At 42.2% G+C, this 25,944-nt stretch overlaps 1 protein-coding gene across 1 annotated transcript; it reads left to right on the forward strand.

Annotated features, from left to right (window-relative positions):
• The first annotated feature begins 2,270 nt into the window (after positions 1–2,270).
• Positions 2,271–25,899, forward strand: Ppm1g (protein phosphatase, Mg2+/Mn2+ dependent 1G). The gene is made up of 10 exons (XM_048436530.3): positions 2,271–2,536; positions 20,425–20,494; positions 20,763–20,848; positions 21,168–21,300; positions 21,900–22,315; positions 23,159–23,305; positions 23,793–24,027; positions 24,327–24,456; positions 24,697–24,799; positions 25,288–25,899. The coding sequence occupies exons 1-10, from the start codon at positions 2,417–2,419 to the stop codon at positions 25,489–25,491; spliced, it is 1,644 nt and encodes a 547-aa protein (XP_048292487.1). The 5' UTR covers positions 2,271–2,416; the 3' UTR covers positions 25,492–25,899.
• The last annotated feature ends 45 nt before the right edge of the window (positions 25,900–25,944 follow it).

The raw sequence follows: 25,944 nt of genomic DNA on the forward strand, positions 1-25,944 counted from the left end.
TTGAACTCAGGACCTCTGGAAGAGCAGTCAGTGCTCTTAACCTCTGAGCCATCTCTCCAGCCCCTTTCCTTATTATTTTGCGAGACAGGATTTCTCTGCATAACCTGTGTAACAGTCTCAGCTGTCCTGGAACTAGCTCTTGTTGACCAGGCTGGCCTCGAACTGACAGAACTCCACCTGTCTCTGCCTCCAGCGTCCTGGGATTAAAAGTTTTGAGTTTCTTTATTATTTTCATACAGGTTCTCCTGTAACCCAGGCATGACTGGAGCTTGGTATGTAGCCAAGGATGACCCTGAGCTCCTGAGCCTCCTGTCTGCATAAGCCACCCTGCTTGCTCTCTCTTCAGTGTCACATTTTAAGGCACAAAACAAAGCCCAAGAATAAACAGCAACAGTGGCAGCAGAGTAATTTATATCACGCTTCCCCAGTATTATCTTTTCAGAGATCTCACTTGAGGGTCATGACAACCTGCAAGCCTCATTCAAATCTACCCTCCTGGTCAGAATTTTCACCATTTTTTATATAGAACTATCACCTTAAACAGGACAGTTTCTCCCCAACTAGTGCACATACCAAACGGTACCATCTTCTGTTGACACACCTGAGTCAAAGCTTTGGTGTTATGTATGAACTCAATATTTAAATACTGAGCACACACAGTGTGCTAGGAACACAGGAAGGACAAATGCGGACCCAAACTATGCGAGGGATATTGGAGAACCTGAAAAAGTAGGTTCTCACCATGGGGAGGGTGGAAACACGGGAAAAGAAAGCATGGCTTTGGAGGCACAAGAAGGCTAAATGTTGAACCACTGTGGGGAAACGAAGAGACGCGGGAGAGACATTTTAGGACCCATTCAAGAGCTGTGGCGTGGACCAATTCAAGTGATTTCTGATAATTAAAGAATTTAGACTGAAGAGTCATAATTAATTCTGGGATTTGATTACAGCCTCTGTAGCCGAGGCGGGCCTGAAACCTGAAATTTGTGATCTTGCCTTAGCCCCTCAAGTGTTGGGGTTACTGGTATGAGCCATCATGCTGGGCTTTGTTTTTAAGGTAAAATTTATGTACATCTGTGTTTAACCTGAAGTCCGTGCACCACTTTTCACTAGCATGCCTGGCGCCAGAAGAGGGCGTTTGAGCCCCCGGAATTGAATTGCCATGTGGGTTCCGGAATTGAACCTGGCTAATACAGAACGCTAGCCAGTGGCTTAAACTCTGTGCCGTCTCTACAGCCCCCAGTTGTTTTCAATGAGTTGATTTCCCTATACGTCGGGGAAATTCTTTTTCTTACATCCTATCTATCAAAACTGGGGGATTGTCTTTGTGTCTCCATTGCCTGCACCCCAGTCTCAGTCCATCATGTTCGCGTTAAGAGCCTTCTAACCAATCACAGGACCCAGACTCTCCCTGTAGTGAACACTGCACACAGAATCAGACTAAAACCAAAAAAAAAAAAAAAAAAAAAAAGCCGCACCAGTAGTGACGTCCGCATTACCCATCTTGATATGTACGACCATGGCTAGATCTGTTCCTGTCCTGCTAGACTCTTTCTCCCACGAGGCCAGTAGCTTCCTCAATAAGCCTCCCCAAGCTAGTTTACACTTTCATCCGTCCTCTAGCCCTGTAAGCGAATTCCCTTCTCCCGTGGTACAGCGCCATCCGGTTGTCTAAATCAACCACTGGCGAGCAGAAGCTTGTTCCCGCCTCTTGGCTCTCATCTCTCGTCTCGGTCTGCAGACTGCACAAAGCATTTCTACCCTGTATTAACTCGCATTATTTTTTTTTTTCACAGACGATGTCTCCGTTTCCCTTTGTCAGTACAGGCCTCACGGAGCCTGGCTAAATACCGCGGAAGCGCAGAACAAACGCTCAGTCAACTCTAATTGAACCGAATCCGGCCGTGTTTGTCGGAATCGGAGGGCGTGTGGAGGGAGAGGCAGGACCGACAATACCGCGGGACACAATTGGAAGCTCCGGGCCCCACACAAAAGAGACTTCAGGCAAAAACCAGAGCCGGGGAGCCAGGCAGGGTCAGCCAGGAGATGGCCGCACGTTCCCGCCGCTCCCTCTGTCCGCGGCCGTTGGTGGGCGTGGCGATCAGTCTCGCGGGAGCGGCGGTTGGGCGGGCCGTTGTCCCCGAGGGCGGGGCGAGTTGCTAAGGAAATGACCGCCCGCAGCGGCTCACCGTGCCAGCAGGGCGGGGTCTGGAGCAGCGCGTTTCCGTTTCCGCTCTCTCCCCGCTCCTGTCCCGTTACCGCCTCCTGGCCCGCCTCGCGCCTTTCGCCGGCACCTTGCGTCGGCTGTGCAGCCGGGCTTGCTCCCTGCCACGCGCGCCCCCGGGGCCCCGGCTCCGGCGCCGGCAAGGGTCGCGTCCCGCTCGCCTGCTTCACAGGCCGCCGGCCAGCTGCCGCCATGGGTGCCTACCTCTCCCAACCCAACACGGTGAAGTGCTCCGGGGACGGGGTTGGCGCCCCGCGCCTCCCGCTGCCCTACGGCTTCTCCGCCATGCAAGGCTGGCGCGTCTCCATGGAGGTGAGGCGACAGGGCCCCAGAGGCTGGCCGCTGCACGGCGAAAGCCTGACAGAGAAAGGGAGCGGGGGAGGGGATGGGGCTCTCCTCGGGCGAGGGTCCCTGACGGGAGCCTGCGACCACAGTGCGGGAGGCGGCGGCGAGCGCGGGATCCGGGCGGAGAGGGAGCAGCTTGAGCTTGGGGGACCGCGGCGCGATGGCCGGTGGCGCCGAGAGCGCTGCCATGTGGGGAGAGGCACCTTCCGCCCACTGGCCGCGGACTCTCGGTGCCTTCGCGCCATCCTCTGCTGCCAGCCCAGCCCTCCGGGCTCCCAGGCGGCGCGGGGTGCAGTTGTCAGAGCGGAGAGGAAGGGATCGCTGTTTGTTCGTTGATTTGCGGAATAGCAGAGAATGACGAGTTCGTTTTTATTCTTCAAATACGTGATGTGGCAGGCCTCTTGGGGCTAGAAACTTGATGGGGAAAAGGAGCCCGGGCAGATAATGTGTTTCCCATTCTTAACCCTTCCTTGCGTGAGCCTTGAACACCTCGTGTTAGTTTGCGAGGCTCCTCTTGACCTTTGAGAATTGTCACTCGTTTGTATCCTTTTAGAAACCTTTTTACGACCTTTAGGAAAAGAATTGTACCAGTCACCAGCCTTGCTTTTTTTTAAAAAAAAATATGCTTATAATTTTTTTTCTCGATTTCTTTAAAACTTACTAAGTTGGCATTCGCCTGTGCTTATAATGTAGCTTACTCGATTTTCAATTATTTTCGTCACAATCTGTAGATAACTTTTTTTCTTAAAGAAAAATCCACTTTGAATGAAAGGAAAAACAAACATCTGTATTAACAGCGTTGAGCAAATGGACGTGAAACTGCAATGAACAGGGAAAACTGGTTGGTAGATGGGAGTTGGAAAGCTGGACAGTAAATGTCTTTGAGATTCGGCGAGCTCTAGGTAGAGGGACTAGGTAAATGCTCTAATTACGTCTGGAATTGAGGGTTTATCTCCTTAGGTGGGCTTCAGGTAACAGCCAAATACTGTCTCCCTTGGGGATTTTTCTCAAATCCCTCGCTCCTCCCTGTGGTTAACTCTGGAATGACAGTGTGAACTTAAATGATTTGTTCTCAGACTCAGAATGTATTCTCTCAGCAGCCTCTGCTAATGGTCCTAGCATTATCTATACATCTAGATAAACAGTTTCAACAAGGAGAGGGTCCTATCCATCGGTCTCATCTGCCTTAGTGCCCACATTTGACAACTTGGAAACTGAGGCCTAAAAGGTTAGGACACTTGTACCTAGATACAAAGAATTGCTATATATTAAGTTGTTTGGGACAGTAGGTGCTAATTTTATAGGTGTCAAACTAATTTCTCGGTGATACACTATAGAACTAACTGGGTAAAGTTAGAGACACCTGGACATAGCTTCAGAAGACGAACCTTAGGGATGGCCCAGTGGCTAAGAGCACTTGCTGTTCTAGCAGGGGACCAGAGTTTGATTCTCAGCACTAATGTCAAACAGCTCATAGTCACCTGTATCCCCTGCTCCGGAGAATCCAGTGCCCTCTTCTGGCCTCTGCTGCTGCCTTATTCTCTCATTGGTTCATTCATTTAAAGTGGGAGACACGGTCATAGTGTTAGTTTGAGTTAGGTGATAGTGTTTTCTTTTAGTGACTGTCTCATTTCATAGACTTTTCAAGTTTCTCATTCCTTGATTTCTATTTCTGTGGGATGAAACATTTTTCCACTTTGTGGGGGAACGCTTTCTAGTTTTTTTTATTTTAATTTTTTTAATGAATTGAGTTGCTTGAGTGTTTTCAAACCCAGGGATTCTGTGTTTTTACTTGTCTGCTAAGTATTTCCTTTTGTTTTTTTGGTTTCTGCACTGGTGATTAGAGAACTACTTCATTTTTAGTTTAGGGATGTTTGGTGTGAAGAATTTTGCTTAACTGTTCTTGAGATCATAATCTTCGTTCTAAGAGGCAATCAACCTGCTTGAGCATTAAAGCCTTCCTGCTATGCTGTTCCTGAATTTACTCTTGTTTGAGTAGTTAAATATGCTAATATTGGAGTACTATTTCAGACCCCTTTCTGCTTCATAGATACTTTTCTTTCTAGGTTTGTTTCCTACCTCAAGGTATCACATAGTATCTTTGCTGTTGTAAGAAAAGAACTAAGATACTATGGTTTCTAGTCTTTTAAATGAACCTTTTCAGAAAATAAGCTCTTGGCCTAGTAGTGTATATAGCTCAGTGGTCCAGAAAGGTGGGGAAAGGTTGTAGTGCATCTTTGTCCCTTCTTTCCTAAAAAACAGGCTTGATTCCACCTGTTAATGAAGCCCATTTACATTGTTGGCTTGGTCCTAATGACTGAGTTCAGGTAAGGTTAATTAGTATACCTTACAGAGGTTGCTAAAATTCTGAGACATGGATATTTAGTCTTAGTCCTGTTTTATTCTCTCTCTTGAAGCAAGGGTGAATGGTAGTCATCAAAAGCTGACATTTTATACTTTCTGCCTCTTTCCAACCCTCTTGCTGTGGAACTGGAATGGGGGGAGATGTCAGTACCATAGTAAAATGTTTCCTCCTTCATCGTTTGGAGGATCCTCCAACTGGTTGAGCTTTGTGCTGTAGGAGTAGTAGGGGGTGCTGAGAAATATAAACAATTGTGAGGTTTTGGTGGCAGATGAGAAGTCCAGCCTAAAGGCAGTGTACTGTTAAAAAGGAAAAGGAATTTTGAGGCGCCTCTGAGAAAAACAAAAACAGTTTTCTATGGAGAGTTAGGATTTACAAAATTCAATAACTATTTTTTCCTTTTTAAAATGCTGTGTCAATGTCTTTTTTTTTACATTTATTTCTTGTGTGGGTGTATGCATGTGCCATAGCACACATGAAGAGTTCAAAGGACAGCTCGTGGAAATTTCATCTTCACTTCTTTCTTCCGTGTGGGTCTTAGGGATCGAGCTCGGGTTGCCAGACTTGGTGGCAAGTACCTTTCTACTGTCACCTCTGCAGCCTTTTGGGGAAGCTGAGAGGAAGAGACAGGGACTTGTAGTTCTGTCAGTTCTGGAACTTGTGGGTATCCTCCTGTCTCTGTCTCCTGAATATTAGGATTACAGGTATGCATTGCCATGTCCTATATGGTATTGATATGTTTTGAGTTTAATTTTGAGTAGTAGTCATAAAAGATTAATCAAGGGTCTGAAGAGGTGATGAAGTGATAGATACGAGCACTTGACTCTGATTTGATTCTCAGCACCCGTGTGGTGACCTGTAGCCATTTGTAACTCCAGTTCCAGGGGATCTAGCACTTTCTCCAGGCCTCCTGGGGCACCAGGTATACATGTGATGTATAGATAAATATTCAGGCAAAATGCCCATGCACATAAAGTAAAAATATATTGTAACTGGATGTTTCTCTCCTGCTCACCAGTTCCCAAATAAGCACGCAGAGGCTTAATATTGTTTATAAATGCTTAACCGGTATAGCTCAGGCTTGTTACTAACCAATTCTTACACTTAAATTAACCCATATTTCTATTTATGCTTTGCCGCTTGACTGATGGCTTGTCGTCTCATTTTATACATGTCTGGTTTTGTTGGTGGCTGCCTGGCATCACCGTTTCTCCTAGAGTCCTCTGTGTCTGGGTATCCTGCCTATACTTCATGTCTATCAGCCTATCAATTTTTTTATTAACCAATGAGAGTAATATATATTCACAGTGATAATTACATATTCACAGTAATACATAATCATAGGATTATTATACAGCATTTTCCCCTTTTGTCTAATCAAAAAAGAAGGTATTTTTTTCAACATACGTAGTAATTATATATATATATACACACACACACATACACAGAACGATTATTAAATAAGAATTACAGTTATAATATCTAGTCCGTTTTATTTGACAAAATTAGGGATAATACTCTACCATTTATCTTATTTTTTTATCTTATTTTTTTGAGTCTAAAGTTTTATATATTATTTACTTTCTATTATAACTAAGGAAAACTCTATTTAGTATTCAACTCCACCAAAGATTCCAGAAAGATGAAATGTTACCCTTACCCAAAGTTCTCTGCAATGTTGGGGTATTCACCTCAGGCCTACAAGCCTAGAATTATCTGACAGACTTTCCTGTGAAGCAGGGAATTCTGAAGGACTGACCACCTTTTCAAAGTTTGGCAGTTGCCTTTTTGTGTCCTGCTGGTCCAGTTTGGACAGTAACTGTGAGCAACTGAGGCAAGACCAGTTTCTTTGCCCACATGGCTAGATTTTGCCACAAAGAAAACAAGCCCCATATGAACTTTCTTAAATGCCCATAATCCTCTTTGAAGTAATTGATGCTTCCAGAAGCAGACATGTCTCACAGTTAAGAAAACATTGACAAGTTCTTAAAACATTTTAAATGTCAAATTCTGTAGGGCTGGAAGTGTTTGAAGATTGCCTATCTATCTGAAATATCTGATGACTTTGAAAATCTAACTTGATTGTAAGTTTGCCATTGTAGATGATTATTAATCTGTATTTCTTAATTTTAACAGAAATTTGCCTGACTCTGCCTCATGTGCTGGGATTAAAGGCATATTCCACCACCGCCCAGCATATTGTATTTTTAAATGAGCTGCATAAACATAATACCCTAAATAAGAACATATATATACACATACATACATACATACACACACAGTATACCAAAAATAACTTTAAATTTATATCAATAAACCAAAATCTCTACTAATGTAAAATATGTAAGATTAACAGTTGGATTAAAGTAGATTCAGTAATCTACCCTTTTATCCTATCATTTCTATATCTCCCTTTTTTTAAAACAAGATCCCTGAATCTAATCTCCTTTGGCTAGCTTTTTTCCAACCTCCCTAAATGATGGCAAACATTCATAATTTATTTTTGGGAATGGGGGCTTAGTTCTCTAAACTACTTCCTGTTCGTTGGGGCCACTGGTTATCTTTGGGAAATCCTGAAAAAAATTAAAATTATGGTCAAGTCCTGGTTGGAGTTTTTTGTGAGACTGGATGGTTTCAGCCAGCATCCTTGAAGCTGTTTCTGGATGTAGAATTCAGAGGAAACTGTAGCAGGTACTTTGAGATGCTGGATCATCTGGGCCATTTATTCCCATTGGAGATTTTTCAGGGGGGGGTCTTCCTCAATGAAACCTGATTTTTTTTTCTTAACCCAGAGTGAATCCAGAGTCTCTCATTTCCTGTGGAAACAAAAGCATAACCTCTCCCCCAAAGTAACATTGAAGTCAAAATTTATTTTTTGATTTTTTTTTTTTCAGAACAGGGTTTCACTGTGTAAACAGCCCTAGCTGTCCTGAAACCAGCTCTTGTAGAGTAGGCTGGCCTCACAGATATCCGTCTGCCTCTGCCTCCCAGGTGCTGGGAATAAAGGCAGGCATGCACCCACCGCCCAGCAGCTTCAGTTTTCTTAATGGAGAAAATATAAGATGGGGTATCATAAAGTGTGCCTTGCGGTTCTGTTTAAGAGAGGGAACAAATCTATGGTTAAGGAGCGTTTTATTACCTGATCCTCAAACATGTTTTAAAAAACCTTCTATTTACTGAACCAGCTCAAAATTCCTTTGTGTAGGGCAGTATTTTTCAACTTTCCTAATGTGCCACGTTTTATTTAATACAGTTTCTCATGTTGCTGTGACCCATAACCATAAAACTATTTTCATTGCTATTCCATAACTGTAATTTTGCTACTGCTATGAATCGTAAATATTTTTGGAGATAGAGGTTGTCAAAGGGGTCCTGACCTACAAGTTAAGAACCTATCTATGGTCTAGGATATAATCAAACTTTTTAAAATTTATTTATGTATATGAATAATCTATTTGCAATGCTTGCATGACAGAAGAGGGCACAGATCTTATTATAGATGGTTGTCAGCCACCATGTGGTTGCTGGGAATTGAACTCAGGACCTCTGGAAGAGCAGTCAGTGCTCTTAACTACTGAGTCATCTCTCCGGCCCCAAACTTTTTTTTTTCTTTTTTTTAAGGCAGTTTCTCTGTGTAGCCCTGGCTGTAATGTAATTTACTCTGTAGACCAGACTGGCCATGGACTCAGATCCACCTACCTCTACCTCCAAAGTGCTGGAGTTAAAGTTATGCTCCACCACTGCCTAATTTTATCTTACATTAATTTACATTGTCTCTGGTTTGCCTCTTCTGAACATTTTATGAGAATTGAATTGACCTTTTGAGTTAACAAGTTTTTATTTTATAAATATGAGTATTTTTCTCAAAAACATGTTTGTATATACCTGGTTCCCATGGAGATAAGAAGAGAAGATCTTCTGGAACGGGAGTTCCAGGTGTTTGTGGGCCACCATGCAGATGCTGAGAATTGTACTGGGGTCCTCTGTAAGAGCAGCAAGTGCTTTTAGTCACTGAGCCATCTCTCTAGCCCTAGAGTTTGTCAGTTTTATTTGAAAATGGTACAATTGGCCGAGTAGTGGTGGCGTACGCCTTTAATTCCAGCTGCACTCGAGAGGCAGAGGCAGGCGAATCTCTATGAGTTCGAGGCCAGCCTGGTCTACAAGAACTAGTTCCAGGACAGGCTCCAAAGCTACAGAGAAACCCTGTCTGGAAAAAAAAAATGGTACTGTTGAGCCCTGTCATCCTAGAGTACTGGTGGTGTTGGTCTCTGGCTCAGGGGAATCTGCAAGAGAAGAATGTGCCATTTACCAGGGGAAACAGAGAGGACAGTGGGATGGTGGCTGGTATGTCACCTTTAATATCAAGCTGCTTTTACTAAGTGTAATTTTTAAGGTTATTTTTGTTACATTTCTTTATTCTTTCATGTGTATGTGTCTGCATGCCTGTGCCACAATGCCCATTTAGACATCAGAAGACAATTTGTAGGAAGTGGTTCTTTATTTCCATGATCTTGATTACTGGGATCAAATTCAGATCATCAGGTTTGGCTGAGTCATCTTGCTGGCCCTAAATTTTTTTAAGGCAGGCTTCCTCTGTAGGTTTAGAGCCTTTTCTGGAACTCTATGTAGATCAGGCTGGCCTGAAAGTCACAGAAATTCTCCTGCCTCTGCCTCCCAAGTGCTGGGATTATAGATAGATGTGCGCCACCACCACCCGGCTTAATTTTTTTTTAAGATTAAACTTTTTAAGATTTTTAAAATTTTATTTTATGGGTATGAGTGTTTTGCATGTGTGTTTGTATGTGCACCATGTGTTTATCTGGTTCCCATAGAAGTCAGAAGAGGGGATACTCTGGAACTGGAAGTACAAATAGTTGTGAGCCGCCACATTGGTGCTGGAAACCTAATCCAGGTCTTCTGGAGGAACAACAAATGCTCTTAGCCAGTAAGCTGTTTCCTCCAACCCCCATTTGTATTTTTAAATGTCATTAAATGTGTTGTGACTCGGTCCTTCATTTTTAATAGCTCAATAATATTTCTCTGTAATTTTGTTTCTTTGTTGATAGATGATTAGATTTGCACATTTGCTTATTGTGAATAATGGTGCTCTGCACGTGGGTGCACAACTTTCTGTGTGGAAGTATATCTTGGGAGTATACCTAAGAATGGAATTGATATGAGTGATACTAGGAAATGTGTATTTACCCCTTGTCTGTATCTAGTCATGTTAAAATCCTTGAAATTATTAAAGTCTTGTATGCTAATGAACTGAGTGATAACTCGTACGCCCTGTATATCTTTGAGGTGAGGGATTGTCATAAAAAAAACAGGTGTAGTTGTAAATGGTTGGGGCTTTCAGCATTCATCCTTAACTTCTGGGGATGGTAGAGGGACTGGTAGGCTAATGCCAATGGCCAATGATTTGATTGTAAGGGAACTTACAATATATGTGGAGATCACCAGAGGGCATGAAAGCTGAGCCTCATATTCAGTCTGTTGAGATGGTTTGATAATGCCCAGCCCTGGACTCACTAAATGTTTCCCTGAATTCTGTGATTTGCTCTAGCAAATTGATTGAACCTAGGGAAGGAGGTGCTGGAACTTCCTGTCTACTGCTTTAGGATTACTTATTTGATGTGTGAGGAAAAGCCTTGAGGTTACAGAAGTGTTTGGTATTGTGAGAATACTACCACTGAGGTATATAGCTCCATCCCTTATAGATGAGCTCTTACCAGGGTAAGGAGGTTCTCTTCCTTCCTAGTTTGGTTGAATTTTTCTGTCATCAATGGATTTTAAGTTTTGTCAAATCTTTTTTTTTTTAATTTTTGTTTTATTTATGTCTGCATATGCTTGCATGTGTGCCCAGGTGCCTACAGGATCCAGAAGGGGGTATAGAATTGCTTGGAGTAGAATACCAGGTATTTGTGAGCTCTTAAATGTGGGTTCTAGATTTCGAACTCTGGTCCTAATAGAGCAGTAAGTGTTCTTAATGACTGAATCATCTCTCCAGCACTGTCAACTACTCAATTGAATTTTTGCTTTTTTTGCTGGTGGGGGGTGGGGGATAGGACGTATTGAGACAGGATTTCTCTGTGTATCCTTGGCTGTCTTGGAACTCATTCTGTAGATCAAGGCTGGTCTTTAACTTGAGATCTTGCCTGCTTCTGCCTTTGAGTGCTGGAATTAAAGTTGTGAGCTGCCACCACCCAGCTTGTTCTCTCTCTTTCTCTCTTTCACCTGGAGGTTTCTCATCCTGCCTGGTCCTTTAGCCCCTTTTTAAATAACCACTCAGAGGCTTAATAAATTAATTATATGCTGTTTGACCTCTTAGCTCAGGCTTATTACTAACTAGCTCTTACAACTTAAATTAACACATAATTCTTATCTGTGTTTAGCCAGATGGCTTGGTACCTTTTCTCAGTAAGGCATTCTCGTCTTACTATCTGTGTCTAGCTGGTGACTGTCTCTCTGCCTTTCCTCTTCCTGGATTTTTTCTGGTCTGGTTGCCCTGCCTATACTTCCTGCCTGGCTACTAGCCAGTCAGCATTTTATTAAACCAAATCTTTACAGTGTACAAGAACACTATCCCACAGCCTTTTCTTTATTTCTTCTCCTCTTCTTCCTTTTTAATCTATTAAAATAACCATGTGACTTTGTAATTGTTCTATACGATTAATGTATGATGTACTACATTAATTAATTTTGAATGTTAAGTCTAGTTTATATTCAGGGAATGAATTGCTTTGATCATTGAGTATAACCCTTTTAAAGTTGCTGGATTTGTTTGACTACCATTTTGTTGAGTTTTTGTTTATTTGTTTTTCTGAGACAGGGTCTCTCTATAGAGCCCTGGCTGTCCTGGAACTCACTTTGTAGACTAGGCTGTTCTTGAACTCAGAGATCAGCCTGCCTCAGCCTTCCTAGTTCTAGAGTTAAAGGTATGTGTCTCAACCTTGTTGTTAATAATAGGTTATCTACCTGTAGTTTGAGATATATTTGCTTAGTTTTAGTATAAGGGTATTAGGACCTCTTAGAATTAGTTGGAGGTATTTCCTCTTAATCTATGTTTTGGAAATTTGGGAAGAATTGGTACAGGTGTCTCTTGGAATCAACAAAGACTCTTGTATTCAGGATATCCTGTTAAGATTCTCAAGTCCCTTATATAAAATGAGGAGGTGTGGTGTTGCTTTAGTCCCAACATTCTGGAGACAGAGGCAATCAGATCTCAGGCAATCAGATCTAGTTCCATGCTAGACAAGGCTATATAGTAAGACCCTGTCTCAAAAACTTAATAATAATAATAATAATAATAATAATAATAATAATAATAATAGTGTTATTTACATATAATTCAACTGTGTCATCTCATAAAGTTTAAATTGTCTCTAGGTTACTTGTGTGGCCCAATTGGACCAATTATATTAATATTTCTATTTGGTAGAGTTCACCAGGGAAGCCATCTTAGTTTGGACTTTTATTGTAAGAAGTTGTGTTGTTTTCAGATCTTTCTGAGACTGTCCTCACTATTTAATCCAAGTTGACTTCTAACTCACAGCAGTCCTCATGCCTCTCATGCCTCCCATGCCTCCCAATACTGGGGTTAAAATAGGTGTATGGTGTCAGGCCAGATTGGCCTTTAATCCCATCACTTGGGAAGCAGAAGCAGGCAGATCTCTGAGTTCAAGGCCAACCTGGTCTACAAGAGCTAGTTCCAGAATAACTAGATAGAACTATTACACAGAGAAACCTTGGCTCAATAACCAAAAACAAAAAAACCCCAAAAATAAACAAATTAACTAAAAACAATAGGTGTATGGCACTACTTCTGGCTAAGTGGGTTTTTGTTTGTTTGTTTGTTTTTTTGTTTTGTTTTGTTTGCTTTTGTTTTGTTTGTTTTGGGTTTTGGGGTTTCAAGACAGGGTTTCTCTGAGTAGTCCTGGCTGTCTTGGAACTCACTATGTAGACCAGGCTGGCCTCAAACTCAGAGATCCACCTGCCTCTGCCTCCCAGGTGCACACCATTGCCAGGTTCTGGCTAGGTGTTTTAATTGTGTACAGTCTAAAGCTAAATGTGATGGTGTATGTTTGTAATCCTAGCACTTGGGAAGTTGAGGCAGGAATTCAAGGATTGTCTATGCTACACAAAACCCCATTTCAGAAGGAAAAGAACAATGCATTTTGTAGTATTCAGTATATTCACACTTGTGTAATTGGTTTTCAGAACTCTTCATTCTGGAAAGCTGGAAGTTTGTAATCACAAGACAGTTCCTCAGTCCCTGGTACGCGCTTATGCTCTGAATGACTTTTTTTTTTTTAATGGTAGGGAAATTGAGACATTGTCCCATTATGTAGCCCTAGGTGACCTAGAATTATCTACTTGTATCAGGCTCTCCTTGTACTTGCCATAATCTTTGTGCCTTTGACTCCCAAGTGTTAGGATTAGAGGTATGTACCACCGTGCCTGGTTTAATTTTTATTCTTCATTAAATACAAATAAAAATGTATAAATTGCATAAAGTGTGTGTGTGCGTGTTTGTATAGTATCTCCCTACTCAATGTGGTGGTATGCATGTGTTTGAATAGCTGGCATCAGATGGTTTCCTGTGTCTCCTTGAATCTCCTTGCCAACTTATTTTTTGAAACGTTACTCACTGAACCCTGAGGTCATCCATTTGACTAGACTGTCTGGCAGGCCAGTAAGCTCCAGGGATCTACCTATCTCTGCCTCTCATCCCCATATACCCAGGGCTGGGACCACAGAGAGATTGCTGCCCAGTTGTTTTGTTTTTTGAGACAGGTTCTCACTTATGTAGCCCTATGCTGGCTTTTATGTGGGTACTGAGAATCAGATACATGATAACATTTTACCAACTGAGCCATCTTTCCAGGCTGAATGCACCTAATTTTTTTTAAAGTAATATTTATATTAGGGCTGTTTGGTTTATTTGTTTATTATTAAATTTATTTCTTGTTTCTTATGTGTGTGTGTATGGAGAGCCATGCACAGGCCACAGTGTACATAATGAAGATCAGAGGATAACTTGTGTCTGTTCTCTCCTTCTGTGTGGAACCCATGAACCCAATATCAGGTTATCAGGCTTGGTGGCAAGCACCTTTACCTACTGAGCCATCTCAGTGACCTGTAGTGCAAATTTCTAATTGGCCTTAATATAAACCTGACATCAGATATTAAGGGGTGAAAACTAAAAGATCAAAGAAGCAGATCAGCCAGCTACTAGTCTCTACAAAATCTTCAAACCAAATGGGGTATTCTGTCTTGTCTCTACAAATCCTCCAACCAAATCTCTTGAGCTTCTGTCTCTTCCCACCTTATATTCCTCTCTCTGCCTAGACATATCCCTTCTCCACCTCCCTAGTGCTGGGATTAAAGGCATGTGACTCCCAAATACTGGGATTAAAGGTGTGAACCATCACTGCCTGACTCTGTTTCTCTTTTAAGATGAGTCAATCTTGTGAGCCCAGGGTGGTCTTGAACTCACAGAGATCTGTCTGCCTCTGCTTCCCAAATGCTGGGATTAAAGATGTGTTTCACCACTGCCTGGCCGCTATGGCTAACTAGAGGCTGGCTCCACACTCTAATCCTCAGACAAGCTTTATTTGTTGCAGCGCAAACAAAATAACACCACAGTGGCCCTTTTGTTTGGTTATTTGACATAGGGTCCAGTGTACTGTAAGCTGCTCTCAAACTCACTGTATAGTTGAAGATGTTTTGTTTGTTTGTTTGTTTCTCTGTATGTCAGCTCTAGCTGTGTTGAAGAAACGGCGGGCCACTTCCCGCCACCCACCTTTACACCCGAAATAATTACACGGAAACTATTCTGTAGCGAAGAGCTGCGGGCAGGCCTGCTTTTCGTCCGGCCCAGCTCCCACACAGCTAGCTTAGCCCTGGAAATAGCAACACACAAATTGTATTCTTTTAAACACTGCCTGGCCCATTATCTCTAGAGAGTTAGTTACTGGCTAACTCTCACATCTTGATTAACCCATTTCTAATAATCTGTGTAGCACCACGAGGTGGTGGCTTACCGGGAAAGATTCAGCATGTCTGAACTGGTGGCTGGCTCCATGGCGTCTGCCTCATTGCCCTCTTCCCAGCATTCTGTTCTGTTTACCCCGCCTACCTAATTTTCTGTCCTATCAAAGGGCCAAGGCAGTCTCTTTATTAACCAATGAAAATAACACATAGACAGAAGGCCCACCTACATCATAGATGTCCTGGAACTTGCTTTGTAAATCAGGCTGACCTTGAACTCAGAGATCTATCTGCCTGCCTTTGCCTCCTGAGTACAGGGAGAAAGGCATGTGCCACCACCACCCACCTTATTATTTTTATTGGAGACTTCTGTGTTCCTGTTTATAGGAGTATTGAAGTGGAATAGACAGCCTCAAGAACAATCAGTTTAAAGTATAGAAGTATAGTTCGCTAAATTCAAGAGAACCTGAAACAGTGACAACATGGTTTGTACTTGTCAGTTCTTCAAAGTACTAGAGAATGAAGCCTGCAAAAAGGTTGTTTAGATTTCTCTTATATAGTTTTGCTGTAAATAAAATGTTGATAGAAAAGGATTTGAGATCATGACTTAAGTAAGAAATGTTAGTCTAGGAAGAGAAGAACTAGAAGTAAAGGAAAGTTCAGATAAGTAGGGAGAAACCCTGAGGTAGAATATTGAAGTATTTCTGCTAAGGGAAAAATAATGTGAGAGGTTAGCCTGTCAGCCTAGAGTGAGAGAGTAGCACCAGCTAACTTGAGCAGTGTGGGAAAGACTTGAGACTAGCTGTGCACACAGAGTACACACACTCACAAATGCTGAATGAGAGTCGTGGCACAGTCAACATGATCCCATACATTTTGTGACCAACAGTACTTAGTGTTTCTGATTCAGGACTAACTAAAGAAAGCAGTTGGCAGTTATACAAGGTTGGATGAGTTTTTCTAGATTGCTAAGAGATAGTGTCAAAATACTTGGCTGTGACTCAGAAAAGGACAAAAAAGCCAAGAGTAAAGATTCTGAGTAAAGATGTAGGTGAAATTAAAGTTCTTAGAGAAGGTGGAACAATTCCAAATATTCTTACTGAAAGTGAAAAGGTAATGTGGAATCGCTCTAGGAACTAAGACCTGGATATGAGATGAATCTATTGTGGGCATTTCTCTTTAAGAAAAAGAATACGCAAGAAAAGTGTGAACCAAGTGCCAAATTTCAGAGTAGAATATCTATATAGCAAATGGCATTTTACAATTTTGTGTCATCTTGGTGACTGTCCTATGATAAAATGGTTAAACCATTACTATTATTACATATTATAAAAGAGGATAAAATTGACACAAAGAAGTTCCCAGAAGATCATTTAGTACAGTCCACCCTTTCCTCTGTATCAGCTAATCCTACCAACCGCATATCAAAAATATTTGGAAAAGGCTAACTTAAAGTGACTCATCCTGTTATCCCAGCACTTTCGGGGATGAGACAGGAGAACCATGAGTTTGAGGATAGCCATGGGGAGCCTATCTCAAAAACAGAACAAAGCTGGCCTGGTATGGTGGTGCACACCTTTAATCCCAGCACTTGGGGAGGCAGAAGCAAGTTGTTGAGTTTGAAGACAGCTGGGACTGTATAGAAAGACAACCAACCAACCAACCAACCAACCTAGAAAACAAGAACAAAAACCAGAGCAAAACAAAAATCTGGGAGAGGGGAACATGGCTATGTTGAATATGTATTAATCCCCCTAATTGAACCCAAATACTTCTTGATGTTATTCTTAAAAGAATACAGCATACCAAGTATTTTTATAGTATTTACCTTGAATTAAATAATGTGAGTAATCTAGAAGTGATTTAAAGTGTACAGATAGGGCCAGGCATGGCGGTAAATGAATGCCTTTGATCCAGCACTCAGGATCTGCAGAGGACATGCAGAGGCAGGCAGATCTGCATAGTAAGTTCCAGGCCAGCCATGGCTGCATAGTGAGGACCCTGTCTCATAAACAAACAAAAAAAATTCAAGTCTATAGGAGGATCTGTGTAGATGGTTGTTGTGGATGCTGTGCCATTTTGTGAAAGGGACTGGAGCATATGGAGATTTAGTATTAACAAAGTGTTCTAGAAGCAGTACACCATAGATACCAAAAAATGGCCCTCTGTGGTAGAATGGTACTCAACGTCTTGGCTTGTTATCTAGATTGGAAAAAAAAAAGTTATTTATTCTGTAGAAAATTAAGTGTATGTTGAAAATTAGAAAAAATATTATTCGTCCCTTGCTTTTAAGTTTAATATATTATCTTCCAGGCATTAAATATACCTTAATGTTTTTCTTTATTAATTTAATATATTGCAAACTTATTTCTCTAACACATGAATCATTTTTTGTGTACATAAACATACCTTTAATACTATTTATTTTGATTGAGAGAAGGTTTTACTGTGTAACACAAGTTGATCTCAAAGTAGTGATCCTCCTGCCTCTGTCTCCTTAGTGATGCAATTACAGCTGTAAACCAGATGTTTGACTTGGTATTTAGCCATTTCTTTCCCTCCCCCTCCCCCACCTGAAGTTTCTTTGTAGCTTTGGGACCTGTCCTGTACCTAGCTCTATAGACCAGGCTGGCCTCAAACTCACAGAGATCCTCCTGCCTCTGTTCCCAAGTGCTGGGATTAAAGGGGTGCGCCACCACTGTTATCGTTTCTAGTAGCTATTTATTTTCTATTGGAGAAGTTAGTTCCATTTGCAATCATTAGTAGCAGAGGTGGTTTATAGTTTCTTTTGTATTTTAGATAGGGTCTCACTGTGTAGACCAGGCAGGTCTTGATCTGCCGGTCTCTACCCCCTGAGTGCTGGGATTAAAGGTATATGCCAACAAACCCAGTTTTGTTGGTTTTTTTTTTAAGAATATTTTTTATTGATATTTATTGAGCTCTCCATTTTTCTCAGCTTCCCTCCCTGACTCTCCTTTCCCCGCTTCATTCCTCCCCCAAGATCCCCATGCTCCCAATTTACTCAGGAGATCTTGTTTTTTTCTACTTTCTACTTCCCATGTAGATTAGATCTGTGTAAGTCTCTCTTAGTGTCCTCATTGTTGTCTAAGTTGTCTGGGATTGTGGTTTATAGACTAGCTTTCTTTGCTTTATGTTTAAAAAACACCTATGAGTGAGTACATGTGATAATTGTCTTTTTGTGTCTGGGTAACCTCACTCAAAATAATGTTTTCTAGTTCCATCCATTTTCCTGCAAAATTCAAGCTGTCATTATTTTTTTTTTCTGCTGTGTAGTACTCCATTGTGTAAATGTACCACATTTTTTTATCCATTCTTCGATCGAGGGGCATTTAGGTTGTTTCCAGGTTCTGGCTATGACAAACAAAGCTGCTATAAACATAGTTGAGCACATGTCCTTGTAGCACGATTGAGCATCCTTTGGATATATACTCAAAAGTGGTATTACTGGTTCTTGAGGAAGGTTGTTTCCTAATTTTCTGAGAAATCATCACACTGACATCCAAAGCGGTTGTACCTGCTTGCATTCCCACCAGCAATGCAGAAGTGTTCCATTTGCCCACAGCTTCTCTAGCATAAGTTGTCATCAGTGTTTTTGATCTTGGCCATTCTTACAGGTGTAAGATGGAGTCTCAGAGTTGTTTTGATTTGCATTTCTCTGATGACTAAGGATGTTGAGCATTTCCTTAAGTGTCTTTCAGCCATTTTAGATCCCTCTGTTGAGGAGTTCTCTGTTTAGGTCTGTACCCCCCCCCCCTTTTTTGGGGATTATTTGTTCTTTTGATGACCAATTTCTTGAGTTCTTTGTATATTTTGGAGATCAGACTTCTGTCTGATGTGGGGTTAGTGAAGATCTTTTCCCATTCTGTAGACTATCGTTTTGTCTTGTTGACCATGTCCTTTGCTTTACAGAAGCTTTTCAGTTTCAGGAGGTCCCATCTATTAATTGTTCTCTCAGTGTCTGTGCTGCTGGGGTTATATTTAGGAAGTGGTCTCCTGTGCCAATGCTTCCCACATTCTCTTCTTTCAGGTTCAGTGTAATTGGCTTTATGTTGAGGTCTTTGAGCCACTTGGACTTGAGTTTTCTGCAAGGCAATAGATATGGATCTATTTGCAATTTTCTACACGTTGACATCCAGTCAATTGCCAGTACCATTTGTTAAAAATGTTTTCCTTTTTCCATTTTATCTTTTTGACTTTGTCAAAAACCACGTTTTCATATTTGCATGAATTAATGTCAGAGTCTTCAGTTCGATTGCATTGGTCTACCTGTATGTTTTTGTACCAATACTAAGCTGTTTTTATTACTATAGCTCTATGGTAGAGCTTGAGGTCAGGGATGGTGATGCCTTCAGAAGTTCTTTATTGTACAGGATTGCTTTAGCTGTTCTTTTTGTTGTTGCTGTTGTTGTTTTGTTTGTTATTCCATGTGACGTTGAGTAATGTTTTTTCAAGGTCTGTGAAGAATTATGTTGGGATTTTGATGGGGATTGCTTTGAATCTGTAGATTGCATTTGGTAAGATTGCCATTTTTGTTATGTTGACTACCTGTTCAAGAACATGGGAAATCTTTCTATTTTCTGATGTCTTCTTCGGTTTCTTTCTTAAGAGACTTAAAGTTTTTGTCATATAGGTCTTTTACTTGTTTGGTTAGAGTTACCCCAAGATATTTTATATTTGTGGCTATTGTGAAGGGTAATGTTTCTCTGATTTTTTTTTCTTGGCTTGTTTGTCATTTGTGTATAGAAGGCTGTAACTTTATTGTTTTAATCTCATGTATTGTTTAGTTTGGAGGGAGGGTATTCCCAAGCTGTGATAACATGTGTGATCAGAGGACAACTTCTGGGAGTTCGTTATTTTCCTTCTACCATGCCTGTGGGTCCTGCTGCTCAAACTCAAGTATATAGGCTTGGCAGCAAGCATGTTTACTCTCTGAACCATCACATGGGCCCGAAGTAACTGTAAAGAGCCTGTATTCTGATTCTATAGTTTGGAAGGATCAGGTCTACATTTACTAAACATCCAATAACCAAATACTCTTCTCTGGACCAAGATCTAGAGAAAATGGTATATTACAGAGGTGATGGTCTGAGTCTGCTTTTCTTTCTTTGTTTGTTTTTTTGCTTTTGTGTTTGTTTTGTTTTTCAAGACAGGGTTTCTCTGTGGCTTTGAAGCCTCTCCTGGAACTAGCTCTTGTAGACCAGGCTGACTTTGAACTCCACCTTCCTCTGCCTCCCAAGAATTGGGATTAAAGGTGTGCGCCACCATCTAGCGAATCTGCTTTTCTTATTCCTTTTTGTCCCATTCTTTGTTTTCCTCTCCTGTATTTTTATCAACCTACCTTCCTTTCTCATTTCTAGTTCATGTTTGCCCAGCCAGAGAAGGATTGTACTGTAAAGATATGAAAGTACCTTGTGTCCTGAAATATAGGAGAAATAGCTTTAAACTTGAGACATGCTGATTATGTTCTTTCTTCTTCTAGGATGCTCACAACTGTATTCCCGAGCTGGACAACGAGACAGCCATGTTTTCTGTCTATGATGGACATGGAGGTAACTTTAGCAGATCTTATTGGTAACCCTAGACTTTAACGGGCAAGAGAAGGGATGCTTTTGTTCTTTTACTTTACAGGATTGAACTAAATATAATAGGTAAGGAAAACTCAAGGGATATACTCCTCAGAGAAATGATATTGAAATCTGTTTTCTGGGTCAGACTTTCTCATTGTTCTACAGCTACGTCTCGGGTATGTTAAAGTGTTTATCACCTGTGTCCTTGCATGTGAGCAGCGTTGTTTTGTTAATAAAACTTTTCTTTTAGGTGAGGAAGTTGCCTTGTACTGTGCCAAATATCTTCCTGATATTATCAAAGATCAGAAGGCCTACAAGGAAGGCAAGCTACAGAAGGTCTGTCTTTCTACACTGTTAATTCTCCACCTTAGTTCTTGGAGGGTTCTCCCCCATTTTCTAACCGTCACTTCTCTGTGCTCTCACTTTGTTTACCTATTGCATTTTTTTCTGAAAGAGTCCTGTGTTCAAAACAAGCTTCTTCCCAGTTGGATATTTTCAGAATTACCTTATCCTCGGGTCTCTAGACCATTTTCTCTATTTGTGTGTTTCTTGATCACTCCTGAATTTGCATCCCAACGTGTGCGTGTGAATGTGTATCTTAGGCAGTTCATTTGTACCCACTACTTTTGTCTTACACTACCTTGCTTATATTCAGGCTTTAGAAGATGCCTTCTTGGCTATTGATGCCAAACTGACCACAGAGGAAGTCATTAAGGAACTGGCACAGATTGCAGGGAGACCCACAGAAGATGAGGATGATAAAGAAAAAGTAGCAGATGAAGATGATGGTGAGTGTGGCATCCTGTTAGAAACAGTTTATTATCCGTTCTAATAAAGGATGTCTTCCAAAGGACCAGGGGAATTTTCACATTAAGAACCCTATATGGTATTCTGTATTATATGTTGCTATAGCAAAGAGAATCTATCTTTGTCTAGTGCATAGCTCTAAGCATTTTTGCATATATTGTGTTTTGTTATTTTGATGTGGTTTTCCTGGTTCCTATATATATATATATGTTATATATACACGTATGTTGTATATTATATATGTTCTTTTTTTATCTTTTTGTCTTTTATCTGACAGCCAGATATTACAACTTAATCCTTCTTCTAAACTACTATATGGGCTATCTGGGTCCTCGGTGTAAAGGTTTCAAGTTAGTAATACAAATGAGAGGTACAATAGGGAAACATAACTGGTGCTCCTTGGACTAAGAAAGACCAGAAGACTATTGAGGAGACAGTGAGACTTGATTAGTGAGTGGAGCCTCATAAGTGGGAGGTAATCGGGAAGTGTACCGCCGCGTCACAGAGGTTGAACTAGTTAAAGGGACTGCTAGCCTTTGAGGAGTCTGGGCTGGGGCTCTGACTTAGCCTCTCCCTGCAGTGGACAATGAGGAGGCCGCACTGCTGCATGAAGAGGCTGCCATGACTATTGAAGAGTTGCTGACACGATACGGGCAGAACTGTCAGAAGGGCCCTCCCCACACCAAATCTGGAACTGGGACAGGCGATGAACCAGGGCCTCAGGGCCTCAATGGGGAGGCCGGACCTGAGGACCCATCTAGGGAAACTCCTTCCCAGGAAAATGGCCCCACAGCCAAAGGTCACACAGGCCTTTCCTCTAACTCGGAACATGAGACTGAGGCAGGCCAAGTTGGTGAGCTTGGTACAGCTACTGGTGAGGCTGGACCTTCCTGCTCTTCAGCCTCTGACAAGCTGCCTCGAGTTGCTAAGTCCAAGTTCTTTGAGGACAGTGAGGATGAATCAGATGAGGCGGAGGAGGAAGAGGATGACAGTGAGGTAAGGGCCTGTGAGGCAGGCAGACACTGAAGCTGCAGTGAGGGCTGTGTAGTGCCATCCCTAGCCTCAATTCTTGTCAAGTTTGTACTATATTTTGCATGTATGTGTGTTTCCATGCTTGTCTGTTGAGGTCAGAGGATATATAACTGTGTGAGTCAGTTCTCTACTTCTCTCATGTCAGTCCTGAGGTTCAATATCAGCTTATCAGGCTTGCCAGCCAGCACCTAATTTACCGTCTTCGTTTCCCAAGACTCGCTGCATTCTAAGCTGCCTTTGAGTGCATTGTCTTATACCTTTAACCCCCTTTTCTTTTGTTGATTTAATATTCAGAAGAATAAATTAAGATTTAAAAATGAACATTTATTTAATTTTGTGTTGTGTGCATGTGTGTACCTGAGTGCCAGGGCATGTTAGAGGACAACTTGAGAGGGTTAGCTTTCTCCTTCTACCATGGGAGTTCTGAAGACTGAACCTAAGTCACTAGGCTTTATCCAGAGCCAGCTGGCAATAAAGTGATTTACTTCTGGCCTTTTAGGATCTGTCTCCTAGAGAGAGAATAGGAAGGCAGTTTTTATTAGTTTAGGTATTTAGGTGTCTCCTTTTCCCAACAGTTTATTCTCTGGAAGGTATTCTGACTTCCCCAGGACTTGTTTTGCTGATATCATCTGTGCCCAGTTCAGAATGTCAATTTATCATGCTTATCCTAGTCTCTCTGCTGCCCCAGATTTTCATGACAACGTTGGTTATATCTTTTGACAGTTGTTAGGATTTCTATTTTGAGTCTATGTTGAGGAAGGGGGGCGGAGTGGGGGGCATCTCAGTATCTTGGAATCTTCCTGGTAGGAATGCAGTGAGGAAGAAGACGGCTACAGCAGTGAGGAGGCAGAGAACGAGGAAGATGAGGATGATACTGAGGAGGCTGAAGAGGATGATGAAGAGGAGGAGGAAGAAGAAGAGATGATGGTACCTGGAATGGAAGGCAAAGAAGAGGTGTGTGGAGGCAGGAACTAGTGATTTTGGAAAGAACAAGAAACAAGTGTAAATCTCCTGATTTGATTTTAAGAAGTATATCCCCTTGCTATTTTAGTCTTGTTTTTGTTTTGTTTTGTTTGTTTGTTTGTTTTGTTTTGTTTTTCAAGATAGTGTTTCTCTGTAACTTTGGAGCCTGCCCTGGAACTCGCTCTGTAGACAGGCTGGCCTCGAACTCCCAGAGATTCACCTGCCTCTACCTTCTGAGTGCTGGGATTAAAGACTTGCACCACCACCCCTGGCAATATTTTAGTCTTTAATTCAGGAGTATTAATCCTACAATGGGAACTACAAGGGAAATCCGGATAGAATTGCCTTTAAGATGGCAAGGAAACATGCTGTCTCTGGACAGCTCTTCACATGTGTTAAAGCTCTTTAGTATAGATGACTGGTGAGGAGTATGCTCGTGCCTAGACACTCCCACAAGGCTCCCTTTCTTCCTCTTAAGCCTGGCTCTGACAGCGGCACAACAGCAGTGGTGGCTCTCATACGGGGGAAGCAGTTGATTGTGGCCAATGCAGGAGACTCTCGCTGTGTGGTGTCAGAAGCTGGCAAAGCTTTAGATATGTCTTACGACCATAAACCAGAGGATGAAGTGGAGCTAGCACGCATCAAGAATGCTGGTGGCAAGGTCACGATGGATGGGCGCGTCAATGGAGGCCTCAACCTCTCCAGGGCCATTGGTAAGGACTAAGAAGCTATAAGGAAATCTTGGGATCTTGCCCTCTGTCCCAGATTACCTAACATTCTAAGCCCTGTGCCGTTCAGAATAATCAAAAACATCTTTGTGAAATAGTGAAGTTATAGTTCTCACTGTCCTGGATGTTTAAAAAAAAAAAAAAAGGCAGGTGAGGTCTTTTTTCTGATAGCAGGTCTGAAACTAGAAAAGCTAGAACTTGGTTCTTTATTCCACTAAGTCATGGACCTGCCTCTAATATACGTCTGGGAAGCGTTCAGACTGCTGACCATTCTTACCTTTCAGGAGACCATTTCTACAAGAGGAACAAAAACTTGCCACCTGAGGAACAGATGATTTCTGCCCTTCCTGACATCAAGGTGCTGACTCTCACTGATGACCATGAGTTCATGGTCATTGCTTGCGATGGCATCTGGTGAGCACTGGTGAATACCCTTAAATGCGCTCTGCAACCTTACTTTAAGGCTTGGAGCTACAGAGGGGGCGGTAGCTTCAAGGTCAGCTTCTCAGTGAATTAAAGTCACTGAGCCTAAGGCAGAGCTGAGGAGCATTTCTTCACGTGTTGACATTGGCCTGCATCAGTACTGCTGCCTACGTGACTTTTTGCTCTGCCTTGGTGGGACTAAGGATTCTGTCTGTCATTTTTTGACCCCAGGAATGTGATGAGCAGCCAGGAGGTTGTAGACTTTATTCAATCAAAGATCAGCCAACGTGATGAAAATGGGGAACTTCGGTTATTGTCATCCATTGTGGAAGAGGTGAGTCTGAAGTTGGAGGAGGGTATGTAGTCTACACAGCCACAACGTTTTTTTTTTTTAAGATTTTATTTATTATGTATACAGTATTCTGCCTACAGGCCAGAAGAGGGCACCAGATCTCATTACAGATGTTTGTGAACCACCATGTAGTTGCTGGGAATTGAACTCAGGACCTCTGGGAGAGCAGCCAGTGCTCTTAACCACTGAGCCACCTCTCCAGCCCCATAGCCACAACTTTTTTCTCTCTGCTTGAGCTGAGACTTAAGGCTGGGATTGGTATTAATCACTCACAAACACTAGAAGACCTTGATTAAAAAGTTGTATCTTTCGTGGTGTCCCTGATGTAGCCTTAGGGGGCAAAAGTTCACAGTGTCAGTTTCATAATACCTGCTGCCCATTCCTTCCCTCTGTAACCCTGTGTCAGCAAAGCCAGGCCTTCCCAGGAAAGGGTTCAAACCTTGTGCTAAACTGCCTCAACCTTTTTGTAGCTGCTGGATCAGTGCCTGGCGCCAGACACTTCTGGGGACGGTACAGGGTGTGACAATATGACATGCATCATCATTTGCTTCAAGCCCCGAAATACAGTAGAGCTCCAGCCAGAGAGTGGCAAGAGGAAACTCGGGGAGGCGCTCTCCGCGGAGGGGACTGAAGAGAATGGCAACAGTGACAAGAAGAAGGCCAAGCGGGACTAGCAGTTGTCCTGACCCTGCCCACCAGGACTGTTCTCTGAGCCCTTGGACCCAAGACTGAGTTTTGTCTTTTTCTTTTAGCCTTAGCAGTGGTTATGAGGTGTGCAGGGGGAGCTGGGTGGCTTTCCTCAGCCCATTCCAAAGAGGGCTCTCCCTCCACACGGCAGCCTGGGAGCCTCTGCTGTCCTCTCCAGCCTCATCTTTACTCGGGCTCATCGACGGTCGGTTCTGTGCCTGTGCTCTGTTGTGTTGGAGGGAAGGACGAGTAGTTCTGATTTTTACTCTGTGAACACTTTATTTAAGGACATTCTTTTTTATTGGCGGCTCTGTGACCCCTAGCCGCTTGCACCCGCTCTCTGTTGTACACTTTCGAGCAACACTTTTTCAGACTAAAGGCCAAACAAAACCTAATCGTGCCCATAGTGTCCTTTTTTACTCTCCCACCTTGGCCCCAAA

This window comes from Myodes glareolus, chromosome 6 (genome assembly GCF_982192425.1).
Source record: "Myodes glareolus chromosome 6, mMyoGla1.1, whole genome shotgun sequence".
NCBI lineage: Eukaryota > Metazoa > Chordata > Mammalia > Rodentia > Cricetidae > Myodes > Myodes glareolus.

What these genes read in the sequence shown, in the direction of transcription:
- Ppm1g (XM_048436530.3), top strand. Translation starts at nt 2,417, where the DNA reads ATGGGTGCCTACCTCTCCCAACCCAACACGGTGAAGTGCTCCGGGGAC. An exon ending in GAATGGAAGGCAAAGAAGAG is followed by an intron (nt 23,306 to 23,792) that starts GTGTGTGGAGGC and finishes CTTCCTCTTAAG; the next exon opens with CCTGGCTCTGACAGCGGCAC. An exon ending in CAACCTCTCCAGGGCCATTG is followed by an intron (nt 24,028 to 24,326) that starts GTAAGGACTAAG and finishes CTTACCTTTCAG; the next exon opens with GAGACCATTTCTACAAGAGG.